This window comes from Dendrobates tinctorius, unplaced genomic scaffold, assembly GCF_039654945.1.
Source record: "Dendrobates tinctorius isolate UK_male_01 unplaced genomic scaffold, ASM3965494v1 ptg000015l, whole genome shotgun sequence".
In the NCBI taxonomy this organism is placed as follows: domain Eukaryota; kingdom Metazoa; phylum Chordata; class Amphibia; order Anura; family Dendrobatidae; genus Dendrobates; species Dendrobates tinctorius.
Genome location: NW_027361683.1, coordinates 19,919,668 through 19,937,823, shown reverse-complemented (window position 1 = coordinate 19,937,823; position 18,156 = coordinate 19,919,668). Strand labels below are relative to the sequence as shown.

General features: G+C 40.7%; 1 protein-coding gene across 7 annotated transcripts in view; it reads left to right on the top strand.

Annotated features, from left to right (window-relative positions):
- MAP7D1 (MAP7 domain containing 1) overlaps window positions 1-15,720 on the top strand; it is a 113,186-nt gene extending 97,466 nt beyond the window's left edge. For all 7 annotated transcript variants that reach the window (XM_073562746.1, XM_073562768.1, XM_073562738.1 and 4 more), the window contains 7 exons: window positions 6,212-6,404; window positions 9,430-9,534; window positions 12,149-12,193; window positions 12,322-12,385; window positions 12,466-12,565; window positions 13,168-13,385; window positions 15,192-15,720. In XM_073562746.1, the coding sequence (XP_073418847.1) occupies window positions 6,212-6,404; window positions 9,430-9,534; window positions 12,149-12,193; window positions 12,322-12,385; window positions 12,466-12,565; window positions 13,168-13,385; window positions 15,192-15,202 (736 nt within the window). In that variant the 3' untranslated portion in view covers window positions 15,203-15,720. The remainder of the gene's footprint in view (window positions 1-6,211; window positions 6,405-9,429; window positions 9,535-12,148; window positions 12,194-12,321; window positions 12,386-12,465; window positions 12,566-13,167; window positions 13,386-15,191) is intronic.
- The last annotated feature ends 2,436 nt before the right edge of the window (window positions 15,721-18,156 follow it).

Below are 18,156 nucleotides of genomic sequence, written 5' to 3'. Positions count from 1 at the left end.
TAAAGAGAAATGAATATTCACTGCGAAGCAGTGAATCTCATTTCAGGTCTCCACCCCCAGAGGCCCCGCCCCCAGCCCAGTAAGCTGTAAATCAGGGCCGGCGCCGCCCTCAGTCCTCTCTGCTCCTGACTCACAGCCAGTGCGCGATGACGTCACTACATCGCGCACCCGCTGTGTGTCTGGCAGAGGGGACAGCTCCTGACACTGAGGCCGGGATCAGCGTGGGAGCGAGGAGGAGAGGTGAGTATCGTGTTTTGGTTTTTTTTTTTTATATCTCTCGCTCTCTCTATCTATCTATCTCTATTTCTCTATATATCTCTCTCTCTATCTCTCTTATATCTATCTTTCTATCTCTATCTATTATCTATATCTATCTCTATCTATTATCTATATCTATCTATTTCTATATCTATCTCTATCTATTTCTATATCTATCTCTATCTATTATCTATATCTATCTATATCTATATCTATCTTTATATCTATCTTTCTATCTCTATATCTATCTATCTCTATATCTATTATCTCTATATTTATTATCTATCTAGCTACCATCTATATCTATCTATCTTTATCTATATATATCTCTATCTAATATCTATATCTATCTATCTCTATACCTATCTATCTATTTATCTATCCGTTATCTATCTCTATATCTTTTCTCTGTATCTATCTATCTCTATATCTATATATCTCGCTATCTATCGCTCTATCTCTATATCTATCTATATCTATAAATCTATCTCTATTTCTCTCTATATCTATCTCTATAGCTATCTATCTATATATCTCTATCTATCTCTATATCTATCTCTCTGTATATCTATCTATCGCTCTCTCTCTTTATCTGTCTTTCTATCTCTATATCTCTATATCTATATATCTATCTATCTTTATCTATTTATCTCTATATCTTTTCTCTGTATCTATCTCTCTATATATATCTATCTCTATATCTATTATCTCTATCTCTATCTATCTCTCTGTATATCTATCTATCTTTCTATCTCTATATCTATCTCTATATCTATCTATCTTTCTCTATCTATCTATTTATCTCTATCTATTATCTATATCTATCTCTATCTATCGCTCTATCTCTATATCTATCTTTCTATCTCTACATCTATCTTTCTATCTATATCTATCTATATCTATCTATTATGTCTATCTATCTAGCTATCTCTATTATCTATATCTACCTATCTCTATATTTATTATCTATCTTTATATATCTATCTCTATCTATTATCTATATCTATCTCTCTATTTATCGATCTCTGTATCTATCTCTCTATATCTATCTCTCTATCTACCGCTCTCTCTATCTCTATATCTATTATCTCTATATCTATCTACCTATCTATTTCTATATCTATCTCTATATATATATATATATATCTGTTTCTCTCTATATCTCTCTCTATAGCTATCTATATATTATCTCTATATCTATCTATCTATATATTATCTCTATATCTATCTATCTCTATATCTGTTCTCTATATCCATATCTATCTTTCTAACACTATATCTCTATATCTCATTATCTATCAATCTCTATCTCTCGCTCTTTATCTATCTATCTATTGATCTATCCATCTATCTCTATATCTATCTCTATATCTATCTATTATATCTATCTATTATCTCTATTATCTATATCTATCTATCCATCTATCTCTATCTATCTCTATATCTCTCTATATCTATCTTTCTAACTCTATATCTATCTATCTCTATACATATCTCTATATATAGCTATTATCTCTATATCTATCTCTATATCTATCTCTATATCTATCTCTATATCTATTATCTCTATATCTATCTATCTCTATATATCTCTATATCTATTTTTATTTATAGCCATCTATCTATATATATTTATCTCTATATCTATCTATATATGTCTATATTATTATTATTATTATTATTATTATTATTATTATTATTATTATTATTATTATTATATCTGTATATCTCTATCTATTATCTATCTCTATCTATTATCTATCTATCCCTATATCTTTGTATCTATAGCCATCTATCTCTATATCTATCTATCCATTATCTATTTTCTATCTATCTCTATATCGATCTATCTATATTTCTTTCTATATCTATCTTTCTATCTCTATCTATCTCTATCTATCTCTATCTATCTCTATCTATCTCTATCTATCTCTATCTATCTCTATGAATCTTTCTATCTATATCTATCCATTATCTACTTTCTATCTCTATATCTATCTATTTCTACATCTATCTTTCTATCTATATCTATCTAACTCTATATCTATATATCTATATAGCATTATACCCTATGAGGAGGCAGCATTATTCCCTATGAGGGGGGCATTATTATACCCTATGAGGGGGGCATTATTATACCCTATGAGGGGGGCATTATTATACCCTATGAGGGGGGCATTATTATACCCTATGAGGAGGCAGCATTATACCCTATGAGGAGGGCAGCATTATACCCTATGAGGGGGGCAGCATTATACCCTATGAGGGGGTGCATTATTCCCTATGAGGGGGGCAGTATTATACCCTATGAGGGGGGCAGTATTATACCCTATGAGGGGGCAGTATTATACCCTATGAGGAGGCAGCATTATACCCTATGAGGGGGTGCATTATTCCCTATGAGGGGGGCAGTATTATACCCTATGAGGGGGGCAGTATTATACCCTATGAGGGGGCAGCATTATACCCTATGAGGGGGTGCATTATTCCCTATGAGGGGGTGCATTATTCCCTATGAGGGGGTGCATTATTCCCTATGAGGGGGTGCATTATTCCCTATGAGGGGGGCAGTATTATACCCTATGAGGGGGGCAGTATTATACCCTATGAGGGGGTGCATTATACCCTATGAGGGGTGCATTATTCCCTATGAGGGGGGCAGTATTATATTCTATGAGATGGCTGCCTTATATTCTATGAGATGGCTGCATTATACTATGTGAGGGGGCTGCTTTATATTCTATGAGGGGGCTACCCCAACTCCTGCTACATAATTAAGACATGTACAACCTTATACCCGGATATTAGCGTGTTTTACCGCATAATTGGTGGTCTGGTATTTAACTCTATGCAGCTACATAGTGGGCCCCAAGAATGATTTTCTCTGGTGGGCCCAAGGTGTTCCAGTCCGACGCTGGATGTATTAACAGAAGCATACAGTCTAGATCACGTGAAGTCATTATTTCCCTCTACTCCTCTTTGGTCAGACCTCATCTGGAATATTGTGTCCAGTTTTGGGCACCACATTTTAAAAAAGACATCAACAAACTGGAGCAAGTTCAGAAAAGAGCGACCAGAATGGTGACCGGTCTGCAAACCCTGTCTTATGAGGAAAGGTTGCAGGATTTGGGAATGTTTAGTTTGCAAAAGAGAAGACAGAGGAGACTTAATAGCTGTCTACAAATATCTAAAGGGCTGTCACATTGTAGAAGGATCAACTTTATTCTCATTTGCACAAGGAAAGACTAGAAGCAATGGGATGAAACTGAATGGGAGGAGACACAGATTAGATATTAGAAAAAACTTTTTGACAGTTAGAGTGATCAATGAGTGGAACAGGCTGCCACGAGAAGTGGTGAGTTCTCCTTTAATGGAAGTCTTCAAACAGAGGCTGGACAGACATCTGACTGGGAGGATTTAGCGAATCCTGCTTTGAGCAGGGGTTGGACCAGATGGCCCAGGAGGTCCCTTCCAACTCTACGATTCTATGATTCTATGATTCTGCACCTCTCAACAGGTATTTTGGCCCACTCCTCAAGAACAAATTGCTCCAGTTGTCGTTTGAAGGCTGCCTTTTCCAGACGGCATGTTTCAGCTCTTTCCAAAGATGCTCAATAGGATTTAGGTCAGGGCTCATAGAAGGCTTCAGAATAGTCCAATGTTTTCCTCTTAGCCATTCTTGGATGTTTTTAGCTCTATGTTTTGGGTTATTATCCTGTTGCAAGACCCATGACCTGCGACTGAGACCAAGCTTTCTGACACTGGGCAGCACATTTCTCTCTAGAATTCCTTGATAGTCTTGAGATTTCATGGTACCCTGCACAGATTCTAGACATCCTGTGCCAGATGCAGCAAAGTAGCCCCAGAGCATAACAGAGCCTCCTCCATGTTTCACAGTAGGGACAGTGTTCTTTTCTTGATATGCTTTATTTTTCCTTCTGTGAACATAGAGCTGATGTGCCTTGCCAAAAAGTTCCAGTTTTGTCTCATCTGTCCATAGGACATTCTCCCAGAAGCTTTGTGGCTTGCCAACATGTAGTTTGACAAATTTCAGTCTGGCTTTGATTTTTTTTTTTCAGCAATGATGTCCTCTTTGGTCATCTCCCATGAAGTCCACTTTGGCTCATACAACGACGGATGGTGCGATCTGACACTGATGTTCCTTGAGCTTGAAGTTCACCTTTAATCCGTTTAGAAGTTTTTCTGGGCTCTTTTGTTACCATTCGTATTATCTGTCTTTGATTTGTCATCAATTTTCCTCCTATGGCCACGTCCAGGGAGGTTGGCTACAGTCCCATGTAGCTTAAATTTCTGAATAATATATGTAACTGTAATCACAGGAACATCAAGCTGTTTGGAGATGGTCTTATAACTTTTATGTTTAACATGTTTGTCTATAATTTTCTTTCTAATCTCCTGAGACAACTATTTCCGTCGCTTCCTCTGGTTCATGTTGAGTGTGATACACACCATGTCACCAAACAGCACAGTCAGTATCTGTAGCCCTCTATACAGGCCCACTCACTGATTCCAAGATTGTAGGCACCTGTGATGCTAATTAGTGGCGACGCCGCGATTTAACATGTCCCTTTTGTCACACTATTTTCAAGGGTACCATCATTTCTGTCTAGGCCTATTTCATTGATTATATTTTTTTTAAATTCTGTGGAAGCATGGTTGAAAAGCAATGTCTGACTTTCATTTGTTCATTTTCACAGATTTTTGATTCATTATTGCTTTTGTCAGCTTCATGTTATTTCTGTGACCATTGTGGGTTTTTCTGTCATTAAACGAGGGGTACCAACAATTTTGACCACCTGTGTATGACTTCTGAATCTTCCTGGTACACCATGGGCTTCCAGCGTCACTGGAAAGTAATAACCCCTTAACAACCTGGCCAAACTTTCTAAATCTAATCAGTATCACTTTATGTGGTAATAACTCAGTCGCTTCAACACATCCCAGTGATTTTGAGACTGTTTTTACGTGGCACATTATAATTTATGATAATGATAAATTTTGGTTGATAGGTTTTGTGTTTATTGATAAAAAATATCAGAAATTTGACAAAAATGTAAAAAAATTTGCAGTTTTGAAACTTTGAATGATTATCCCTATAATCCAGATAGTCATACCACAGAAAAACATTAATAAATAACATTTCCCTCATGTTGGCTTTATATCAGCACCATTTGTAAAATGAAATTTACAAAATTTATTTTTTTAGGGGCGTATCCAGGTTTGAATTGACTTTAGAGGTCCTATATATTGGAAAAGCCCCAAAAGTTATATCATTTTATAAAGAGCACCCTTCAACGTATTGAAAACCGCTGTCAGGTAGTTTATTTACCATTCAGGTGATTTTCAGGAATTAATGCAAACTGACATGACAGGAATGAAAAAATGTATTTTTACCATGTAAATGTCGCTAACTGAATAGGTCGCTATAGCCGGCATTCTCTAGTGCCATTATTTGGCCGTGAATTGCCATGTCACGCATGAGGACCACCTGAGAAAGATATCAGGTTGTCAATGGGGTTTATAGCGGAAGCCCCCACACTCTGTTAACCATTTACTTGATGTAGTCACTTGAGAGCAGCATCTAAGGAGTTAAACAGATATGGACGGTGACAACGCTGATCGTGGCTGATGCGGCTAGTTGTCAGCTATAGTGTACAGTCGACAGCTGCTGGATCGTCACCTGTGTGGGGATGATATTCTCTTATATCTCAGGTCAGTAAAAAGACATATTAGCGGTGATCAAGGGGATAATGTAGGTTTGAGGACCTCTGTGACAACTCTAAATCATAGATGATCTGGAAACTTGAGGCTCACTGCTTCTTACGTATAGAAACGATTGTATTTCATGTTTTAGATCTGTCTACCGTTATTTGTTACGTATTTTCTGTAGTAGCATGGTTGCTCTTAAGCCCTCAAATTTTGTCAACTATAGACGAGAAAGAGAAGAGCGAGCAATTCGGGAGGCTGAGGAAAGACTCCAGAGAGAGGCCGAGGCCCAGCGACTGGAGGAGCAGAAGAGACAAGAGGAGGAAAAGAGACGTCAACAGGAAGAGGAAGAACAGAGGAAGGCTGCAGAAGAAAAAGCCAGAGCTGAGCAAGAGGAGACTGAGAGACTACAGAAACAAGTGAGAGACAAGAAACATTTACAATAATGTATAAAAGGAGGTTAAAGAATATTCTTGTGCTAAATGGTTAAATGTAGGTAACTATTTTGCTGAATCCTTTGGGGGCAGAGGAGTTATTGACACAGAAATTCTGTTCTCTGGTGATATAAACATCCATAACATATCACACAATGCAAAAATCTGGTGAAAATTCCCTTTTAAGTTATCGGTCGCTATGCTTTTCTCAATTTTGTACGCAACATGGCTCAGAGGATTACAGATTAATTTTGAATGTGCATTTTCCATGCAAACTATTACATGTTTGATTTTAACCAGTTAAAGGGGTTGTCCAGGACCAAAGCATTTATGACCTATCGAGAATGAGTCATCATTATGCGTTTTTGGTGAACCGCACCCAGCACCCCCACTATTTAGCTGAAATCTGCTCCAGTAGCCATTGGAACTCAGCAACCCCATAGATTCCTTATAAGCCACGGCTGAGTGCTGCACTTTATCACTCATTCACTTGAATATCATCAATATGAGAGGTGTATGGGTGACTGGAATATAAAATGCTGTACTCTGCACTGGCCACTAAGGAATGTATGGGGCTGCTGACTTCTGTTCTATAGATCTCTTCGAGAGGACCTTTCTCCCTCTTCTTCTCTTCCCCCCTCCCTCTTCCTCTCTCTCCCCCCCTCCCTCTTCCTCTCTCTCCCCCCCTCCCTCTTCCTCTCTCTCCCCCCCTCCCTCTTCCTCTCTCTCCCCCCCTCCCTCTTCCTCTCTCTCCCCCCCTCCCTCTTCCTCTCTCTCCCCCCCTCCCTCTTCCTCTCTCTCCCCCCCTCCCTCTTCCTCTCTCTCCCCCCTCCCTCTTCCTCTCTCTCCCCCCTCCCTCTTCCTCTCTCTCCCCCCTCCCTCTTCCTCTCTCTCCCCCCTCCCTCTTCCTCTCTCTCCCCCCTCCCTCTTCCTCTCTCTCCCCCCTCCCTCTTCCTCTCTCCCCCCCTCTTCCTCTCTCCCCCCCTCTTCCTCTCTCCCCCCCTCTTTCTTCCTCTCCCCCCCCCTCCCTCTTCCTCTCTCCCCCCCTCCCTCTTCCTCTCTCTCTCCTCTTCCTCTCTCCTCTTCCTCTCTCCTCTTCCTCTCTCCTCTTCCTCTCTCCTCCCCCCCTCTTCCTCTCTCCTCCCCCCCTCTTCCTCTCTCCTCCCCCCCTCTTCCTCTCTCCTCCCCCCTCTTCCTCTCTCCTCCCCCCTCTTCCTCTCTCCTCCCCCCTCTTCCTCTCTCCTCCCCCCTCTTCCTCTCTCCTCCCCCCCTCTTCCTCTCTCCTCCCCCCCTCTTCCTCTCTCCTCCCCCCCTCTTCCTCTCTCCTCCCCCCCTCTTCCTCTCTCCTCCCCCCCTCTTCCTCTCTCCTCCCCCCCTCTTCCTCTCTCCTCCCCCCCTCTTCCTCTCTCCTCCCCCCCTCTTCCTCTCTCCTCCCCCCCTCTTCCTCTCTCCTCCCCCCCTCTTCCTCTCTCCTCCCCCCCTCTTCCTCTCTCCTCCCCCCCTCTTCCTCTCTCCTCCCCCCCTCTTCCTCTCTCCTCCCCCCCTCTTCCTCTCTCCTCCCCCCCTCTTCCTCTCTCCTCTCTCCCCCCCTCTTCCTCTCTCCTCCCCCCCTCTTCCTCTCTCCTCTCTCCCCCCCTCTTCCTCTCTCCTCTCTCCCCCCTCTTCCTCTCTCCTCTCTCCCCCCTCTTCCTCTCTCCTCTCTCCCCCCTCTTCCTCTCTCCTCCCCCCCCTCCCTCTTCCTCTCTCCTCTCTCCTCTCTCCTCCCCCCCCTCCCTCTTCCTCTCTCCTCTCTCCTCTCTCCTCCCCCCCCTCCCTCTTCCTCTCTCCTCTCCCCCCTCCCTCTTCCTGTTTCCAACTGCCATTTCCTAATGTAACAATCTGTCTTCACTGGATATAGACTTTAACCATGATTTTTGAATTTTAAGAATGATTCACCAATCCAGGAGAAAAAAATGGATGTCTTAGATAAGATATATTACAAAGTTGCTTCTTTTCATGTGTGTACTATTGATTTGTGAAATGAAAATTTAACAGATACTCTTATTAAGTAATTTATTGCAGATGCCAAGCAGGTATGTCCCTCTATCTTGGTGACTAGGATGCCACATTGTCTCTCTGAATGATTCCCTTTAGCGTTTATTTGCTTTCTATCGATAGGACTGATAGATGTATGGTATTGGCAGCTATTCTGGTTGTCTTAGAAAGTAGTTGCAGGTAATAAAGCCTGCATATAATATGCATCAATGGGCTATAACCTGCAGTGTAAGAAAATGTTGGATAATCCCAATCAGAACATTATTAAGGGCCCCGTCACATACAGCGAGATCGCTGTGTGTGGCATCCATCAGCATCCGCCCGCCCCCCCGCCGGGTATTGCTGATCGTGCAGGATCGTCCTGGGCCATTTTTTGATCATTGGTCTCCCGCTGGCCAGCATGCATCGCCGCTGCGTGTGACAGCGGAAGACCAACGATCAGCGACGCAGCACGCTGGTATCTAGGATAAACTAAGAGCCGCGCGGCTCTTGGATACCCGCTGTTTACCCTAGATACCAGCTTGCTCGCTGGTCCGGATCGCTGGTGAGTCTGTATAACTATGTCCCAGCGATCCCATCCATGTCGGATCGTTGGTGGGATCGCTGGGACATCGTTGTGTGTAACGGGACCTATGCCATCATATATGCATTAACATTGTCTGATAACAGCAGATTCAGATGTTGGCAGGATACAACGCACTAAAGCCAAATGAATCTGTATCAAACTAGTGCATAAGAAATAATGTATATGCCCATGAAAGTATGAAAGTGCACTCCGCTTAGGATAGTGACACCCTGTCACATGTTTCATTTAACCTTCGGCAGGTTTTACATTTCTATTGTTTGAGCATGTGTAGTTTCTGTGTTTATCAAGGTGGTGCACTGATGGTATAGAGAAGCTTTTTGTCTCCTCTCCTGGGCAGGTTGTGTTACAGAATCCTCTTTCAGTATATTTACCTTTTGAAACATTTTGCAGAAAGAAGAAGCAGAAGCCAAAGCTCGTGAAGAAGCAGAGAAACAGAGACTGGAGAGAGAACAGCACTTTCAGAGGGAAGAGCAGGAGCGTCTGGAGAGGAAGAAGGTACCAACCAATGCTTTTGGTTTACAGATATATAATTTTTTATTTTTTTTTATAAGCTTGACAGGTAGACCCAAAACCAATAAACTTGCGAATGTGAAACCTCTGCGCCTATGCACCTATTTATTGAAATCTGTGTTTCATAAAAATGCCATAACACTTTATTAATCCTTTCATGACATGGTGATTTTCCGTTTCTTCTTTTTTTTTTTTTTTTTTTTTTTGTATTTTTCCGTTCTTTTTTTCCCGAGGGCCATAAATTCGTATATTTTTCTGTCAATATGGGCGTGTGAGGGCTTGTTTTTTTCCGGACGAGTTGCATCTTTGAATGGCACCATTGATTCTACCACATAGTGTACTGGAAAACAAGAAAATAATTTAAAGTTTGTTGAAATTGCAAATAAAGTTCAATTCCTCAATTGTTTTGAGGTTTTTAGTTACCATGTTCACTATATGGTAAAAGTGGCTTGGCAGTATGAATTTCCAGGTCATTACAAGTACGCAAATACCAAATATGTATAGTGTGTAGATATAAACACACCATATTTTTCAGATTAAAAGACGCACTTTTTTTTTTTTTTTTTTTTTTTTCCCAACAAATTTGGGGGGTGATTTGAAGTGCGTCTCATGATCCGAATGTAACTATCCAGCTGCGGTTGAGCGGGATCTCTGCTGCGGGAAACTTCCGGAGGCAGCAGGAGTGGGGCAGTGTTCGGCGGTGCTGGGGCTCCGCTAACATCTTGTGAAAGGCCAGAGCCTCCCGCACTTTCCATGCTTTCCAATGTTGTGGACTCTAGGGAAAATGGCTGTGGGAGGCGGTGCATGTGCAGATTGACCTCTCATCACGATTGTTCATCTGCCGAGGTCTCTGTTACCGCAATCTCAATTGCCCAGTGAAAGTGCTGGGGCTCCGGGCTTTCACAAAATGTTGGCAGAGTCCCCCGCACATCTGAACAACCCCTCCTGCCAGCCTTGGACCCTCAGTATTACCCCACTCCTATCTCTGCCGAACACCACCTCCTACCAGCCTGGGGCTCACAGCATCTCCTGCTGCCACCTGGGACCCCGTTTCACCGCCTCAGCCCCCACCCAGGTAAGCTACTGTAAAAATGGATTGCAAGACGCACCACCATTTTGTATTAAAAAAAAAGAAAAAGTTTTCCTATTTTCATCCCCAAAATTTGGGCTGAGTCCTATAATCCGGTGTGACTTATAAGCCGCAAAATAAAGTCAGTGGTTACATATAGTGGTTGAAATAATGTGTACATTTGTTTAAAAAAAAAAAAAAAAAAAAGCTATACATTTGTCACCGTTTTCTGAGACCCATAACCTTTTCATTATTCGAGATATTTGGCCGTGTGATGGCTTTTTGTTTGTGCCTTGAGTTGACGTTTTTACTGATACCATTTTGAGGTGGATACAATGTTTTGATTGCTTCTTATTGCATTTTATTGCAATGTTGTGGCAGCCAAGAAAAATCATAATTTCGGTAGTCTAACTTTTCTTCTCGTTACACGGTTTACCGATCATTTTAATTTATTTTATATTTTGATAGGACTTTTACGACTGCAGCAATACCATATATCTATTTTTTTCTTTTCTTGTTAGTTGTAATTGTTTTGTAATTTTTCATTTTTAACGCGGCAAATTTTTACACTTTTCTTCACCATTTACTGTATTTAATAGTCCCCTTAGGGGACTTGAAGCTAAGATCATCGGATCACTTGTGCTATACATACCAGTACATTGGCAGTGCTATGTATAACTGAAAGCACCATCTCCCATTCGGCAGGCGACCACCACATCAAAGGCAGGGACACGACATATGTCGTAAGTTTACTTCATATGTCATGAAGGCGTTAAATAATTTTTTTATTACCTGTTTTATATTCTGATGTTGATCATTCTTACTTTAATTAGGATTACATTTCAACTTTGGTGCAGAGAGGAGAAAAAGGTCTAGTCTGGTATCCTTAGGCTACGTGCACACTGAGTATTTGCAGCAGAAAAATCATTGTTGTCAGGAAATGCGCTGCATAAAACATGCACTTTTATGACACATTGTTGCATGCATTTTTTTATGCCTTTTTAACTTCACACTGCAGCCCTTTTTGTTTTTGTTTTTTTTCCCCTCCCCTTCTTCTCAGAGCCAGAACTTTTTATTTTTCTATCAATATGGCCATGTGAGGGCTTGTTTTTTGCGAGACTTGTACTTTTTGAATGGCACCATTGGTTTTACCATAACGAGTACTCGAAAACGGGGAAAATTCCAAGTGTGGTAAAATTTGGAAAAAAGTGCAGTCCCACAACTGTTCTTTGGATTTATTTTTACCATGTTCACCAAATTCTAAAACCGACCTGCCATTATGATTCTCCAGGTCATTACAAGTTCGTGGATACCAAACATATTTAGATTGGTATAATGTATAGAAAAACATTAGAAGCAAAATGTTAATTGAATAGTTGAGTGTGAATATTTAAAATGCCTTCTGCTAGCAATACAAATTTAAGGGGTACCTCAAATTGTCACCAATAATTTCTCAATTGTAATGCTGGGCGTTTTTGCTTTTTGTAAGTCGTACTACAAATATTCATTCCTGATCCTTGCCTCTTTCAGCGTCTTGAAGAAATAATGAAAAGGACACGGAAATCAGATGCTCAAGTAAGTACTTCTCATGTTTGGTATCTAACAGGCTATTGGATTATGTACTGTTAGAGAAGAAAAATACACAAAATGCAACCATTTAGTAGCCTTAAGGGTTTTTAATGTAAACTTGTGGCTACTTGCAGAAAAAGGATGATAAACAAGCAATGAATGGGAAGGAAACCAAACAAGAATCTCTTCACAGCAAAGGTAAGTCATTAAGAGCCTATCAAGGTTAACATATATTCTTTGTTTTTTATGACCAAATGGAACTAAAATGTTGTTTTCAGATGAAGCAGAATCCTCGGAAGTAATCATGAAGATTGAACTTCCAGAGAAGAAAGTTGTTAGGATACAGGACAAAATGGCAGGAGCTGATTTGACTCAGGGGTAAGTGCAGAGTTGGCCACCTGTATATCCTCCACGCTTCTGATTATGTATGATCTACATTGGCTACATCAAACAGCTCATCAGCTCACCTAAATGGCATGACATGTAATGACTGACAGTCTGCTCTCCTGATCTATATGTCTCACTCTGGTAATGCCCACTTTCAAGTACAATAAGTTCTGGAGGAAGATTCTCTTGGAGATCTATGTCCCACCCATAGGTTTTAACAGTTATCGATTTCTCTGGAATGTGGCATTTACAACAACTTACCGAACGGAACACAGTGCCGCTGACTGTTTATTTGACATTTATTTATGCACATGTTATGTTAGGCCACTTGATCTGATGAAAAAAAAAAACATGTCAGTAAAGGTGCCTGGTCCTTGGCTACTAATAGTAAAAAAAAAAAAAAAAAAATACCATAGAGGGTGTGATTGGAGAGGAACTTCTGTTTCAGGAACTGTCTTGCTGTACATGTATCTCATATAGGTGCGGAAGGAATCCAAGCCAATACCAGTACCCAACCTTTAGGTGACTGCTGATGTATATACATATACACATGACCTTACCATGCAGGCTAATACTTTCAGTATTTTATTTAGGGTACCTGAACACATAGTGAATGGGGTGCAAACATCCAGACAGGAAAATGGATTCTCCTCTAAAGAATCATCCCCTGCCTTTGAGGAAGTGATAACGTTGTCCGAAATTAGCAGTTCCAATGGAGACAAAATGATTCCTCCGGCAGAGCCAATAATTGCTTTTGGAGGCAAAGATGCTTTCATAAAAAAGTCACCTGTCCAGCCGCCTCAGATAACTGGTAAGGCTCTCGCATTTAGTGTTCTTGTGCAGGTCAGTCCGATTGTAGCAGTGTAATACACCAGTCACATCTTACAGCTAGTAATAGGAATGAATAGAAACATAATCCCTGTTCAATTCACCAGCAAATCACTGCTGTCAACTCCTTTGATTGTGTAAGTTGTGCTCCAGTTTATTTTTGTTCATTATTTATGGCCTTTTAGTTAAAGCATAATTTGTATTTATTTTCTTGAAGAAAAAATTTATACTCAACTATATTTTTGCAAATGACAATATATAGTTGCATGTGCATTTTATGCACCATTAGCAATACAGATGGCTCGTAGAAACTTTTCATTTTCTGTTTTATGAACGTATGCCTTACTCTGGCCAATAGGCGTAGTGTGGAAACTCCTTACTTTGTGCAACCAAGATTATCTTTTCATGTCATATGATTTACAATAAAGATGTAGGATTCTAATCCCTACATATTCATAATTTTAGACTATCTTTTCCCAAAACTTGGCATTGTGCCATTCTTCTGTTTTTCCTTTTTGAAAATTAGGAATAAAGTGACAACTGGTTGTTACCACTTGGGTACGTGTGTCTCTATTCCCTGACACTGTGAGGACTTGACCACACTGGTGTAGCTTCTATCTTGTGAGACAATCGGGACAATTATGCTAATGACACTCTACTTAAACTCTGTCACAGTTTAAGCCTAGTATCATCTTCCTGTGATCTGATTCTCTTGCATGGGCACATTACAGTACAGGTGTGGAGAAGATGGAGAATTGACTTTCTCCATTGTCTCTGTGCGTGCATTGGACTGCACTGGGATGACAGTCTGATGTTTTACTCACACCCATAAACTTGAATAGCTGTACATGGTCCGATTTGCAGAGCCACTCTTAGCATGTGGAATCTGCACGAGATAAAATCGCTAATTTGCCATGACCCATAGTATAACACTGGGCCAAGGGCTATTCCATAAAATTTCGGATAGCACTCAGCCGTGTTCTACCTTAGTGTGAGCAAGCCCTGATACTGTCCAATCAGTGTAGACTGTGTACGAACGCATCCCTTTGACACGGGGGAATGGTAGCATGTAGTGATGAGCGAGTATACTTGTTGCTCGGGTTTCCCCCAGCATGCTCAGGTGATCTCCCGAGTATTTTGGCGTGCTCTGAGATTTAGTTTCTGTCGTCTCAGCTGCATGATTTGTGGCTGCTGACCAGCCTGAATACACGTGGGCATTCCCTAACTAACAGGCATTCCTCATATGTATTCAGGCTGTCCAGCAGCCATAAATCATGCAACTGAGACCACAAAAACTGAATCTCCGAGTACGCCAAAATACTTGGAGGACACCCGAGCAACGAGTATACTCTCTCATCACTAGTAGCATCCAATTGTCAATTTATTCATTAATTATGAATAGGAAAAATTGAGGATAACAAGAAAAGCTCTAGTATTTGTATTTTATGAAGAACATAAGCATTTACTCAATGACTAAATTATACATGTAAGGAGAGGCGACAGGCCTTCTTTAAAAAGATTTCCTTAGTTTAGAGAAATTGGGTCAGAGGGAAAAATAATCATGTAAAATTAAAAGACCACCTCACCAGATAAATCCCCCTGCAGATCCAGCACCAGCGTTTCCTGCCTTTTTTTATTTACTCTGCTGCAGCAATGATGCCACCAACTATCAGTGGTGGCCCTGGAACAGCTGGGGACTCTATCAGCTGGGGATTTTTCCCCCATTGGCCAAATATTTCAAGATCTTAGAAAACCCCTTCAATTTTCTGTGTCTTTTTTTATTTTGCAGAAGTCCTGTAACCGTTTTCAACATTATGACGGAGTTCCTATTGGCTGAAAGGACCTTGGGAAACTAGCAGAAACGTTGGGACAAAAAGTCATTATGTTTTAGTCTTTCTGCTGTTTGCATTTCTACTGCTGGTGGCTCTATGATCTGAAGGAGCCAAAAGGAATATGTTAACTACAATGATGATAGTTACAACTAGGAGACATTACCAGTGCCACAATCTATCTACTTTTGACAAATACTGGACACTTAGTGGTATTACAATTTTTGTGTTTTTTTTTTTTTTTTTTTTTTTTTTCCTTTTAACATGCACCTTATATTAAAACAAGACTGACAAGGTTTAACTCACAAGACAAGAAGAAACATAAAAAGAATAAAATGATTAAAGTGGAATATCTCCCGGCCATGGTTGAAAATGTCGGAATGAGCTTGTTGGTGTTCCTAATTATTTAGCTATTTAATAAGAAGAGACTGCTGGGTACAATGATGTATGTGAATTCTGTAAATAAAACCTCACAGTGTTACATCCACAGTTGTGAATTATTGCTTGCCTCTTTGTAGGAACTTGAAGTTAATTTTTGTTAGAACTTAGCTTTTTATACTGAAGTGGTAAGTTAGGGTATTGTTTATCTATTATTTTATATGCTTGTCTCTGATTATGAATGTACCTCTGTTACCTCCCCTATATTTTTGGAATGGACTTGGGAAGTCAATGTATGGACAGAACCTAATATTTTACATGGATTGTTCACACGGAAATAATCCTTCTCCTCTGCTAACCAGCTTTAACCCATTCATGACTTTCAATGTATTCATACATCCAGGCTGAGAAGAACTGCCTGACCTTGGATGTAAGGATACATCCTGGGGAATTTGCTTGCACAGGCCCTGTGAACGTGCTATCGCCGCCAGGAGTTGAGCAAATCTGATAGCTGACATCCTGCTCTCACTGCCAGGAGCAGTGCCCTCACTGCTCCCTGCGCTTTAACCCCCTAAATGCTGCAATCAATGTCAATATGAGCTGTCTAAGGACACTAGGGACAAAATTGTAGACCCGCACAAGGCTGGTATGGGCTACGGGGCAATAGGCAAGCAGTGTGGTGAGAAGATAACTGTGAGAAGGCACAATTATTAGAAAATGTAAGAAACGCAAGATGACTGTCAATCTTCCTCGTTCTGGGCTCCATGCAAGGTCTTGCCTCGTGAAGCTAAGGATGACTCTGAGAAAGGTCAGGAATTGGCCCAGAATTACAATTGGCCTGAAGAGAGCTGGGAACACAGTTTGAAATATTACCATTAGTAACACACTACGTTGTTATGGATTAAAATCCTGCAGGGCACACACCTGCTCATGTCAGCACATGTCCAGTCCTGTTTGAAGTTCACTAATGACCATCTGGATGATCCAGATGAGGCATGGGAGAAGTTCATGTGGTCAGATGAGACCAAAATAGAACTTTTTGGCATCTACTCCACTCACCGTGTTTGGAGGAAGAAGTAGGATGAGTACAACCCCAAGAACACCATCCCAACCGTGAAGCATGGTGGGGGAAGCATCCAACTTTGGAGTGCTTTTCTGCAAAGGAGACAGGATGACTTCACCGTATTGAAGGAAGGATGGATGTAGTTATGTATTGTGAGATTTTAGCCAGTAAGCTCCTTCCCTCAGTATGAGCATTGAAAATGGGTCCCTGGCTGAGTCTTCCAGCATGATAGTGACCCAAAACATTTATTATTTTAAACCAGTACTGACCATTACAAATGACACAGTACTCATTGAAGTGCTCACCTTTTCTTCTCCGGGCCATCATTCTTCCAGATGTTCCATACAGTTTGAAGGGGCTTCATCAACAATAATGACCCCAGTAAACTCTGCAGTCCAATCCTCATACTTCCAGCAAAGTTATTTTGTCTATGGAAGCACCCTTCAGATGGTTTATGACATCAAGGAGAATGATTGTCCGGAGAAGAAAAGATGGGCACCATCATGAGTTTGTGTCATGCCAACTGTAAAGCATCCTGAAACCATTCATGTGTGGGGTTGCTTCTCATGCCAAGGAGTCGGCTTGCTCACAATTTTGCCAAAGAAAAAAATGCCACAAATAAAGAATAGTATCACAACATCATTCAAGAGCAATTATTTCCAACGATCTGGGAATGTGCTGATTAACAATGCCTTTTCCAGCATAATGGAGCATCATGTCACAAGGCAAAAGTGACAAGTGGTTCAATGAACAAAACATTGACATTTTGGATACATGGCCAGGAAATGTTAGTGCCTCTGTTCAAATGTTGATTATAGGTTATTAGGTTATATTACCCATTATCTGTTTCTATAGTGTTCCAGTATAGTTTAATATCAAGTTTGAGCTGTTTCAATTCCTTAGGAATGTACAACGCTAATGTTTAAACATCTAGGATATCATTTGCTTATCATGTCTACCTTATTTTGTACGGTATTTCTTCTGATACTGGGGTCCGTGGTGGTGTGTAAGGTGTGCTTGTGACTATTCCATGTTATCTTACAAACCATTACTTCCCTTTTGCAACTTGTTTCTTGCATACTGTGTGCTGCACACTGGCCCCAAAGACTGACCTCTGCAGATATAGACCTTTACTGGTCCTCTTTCCATCTGTACGTCTTATCATAGTGCATCCGTTAGGAGGCTAGGGATAGCCTGTAGTTTCTGAGGGCTTCATTTATTTCAGCAGCATTTTAGAACCTGTTATACATTCCCTTTTTAGTATTTCATCAGTTCAGGTTTTTCTGTTGGGCCATTCCTGAATATTATGTGTCATTTACGTGGGCTCTATCTTTCAAGTTTGGCATAGTCGACATTTGAACAGAGGCACTAACAAAGTATTGGCATTGTCACCTCTGTAGACAGGGCAGCATAGTTCTTGGACGGAATCTACCTGAATAGACTACCCTCTGTCAATCTATTAGCCCAAAGTCCACCCCTCTGTC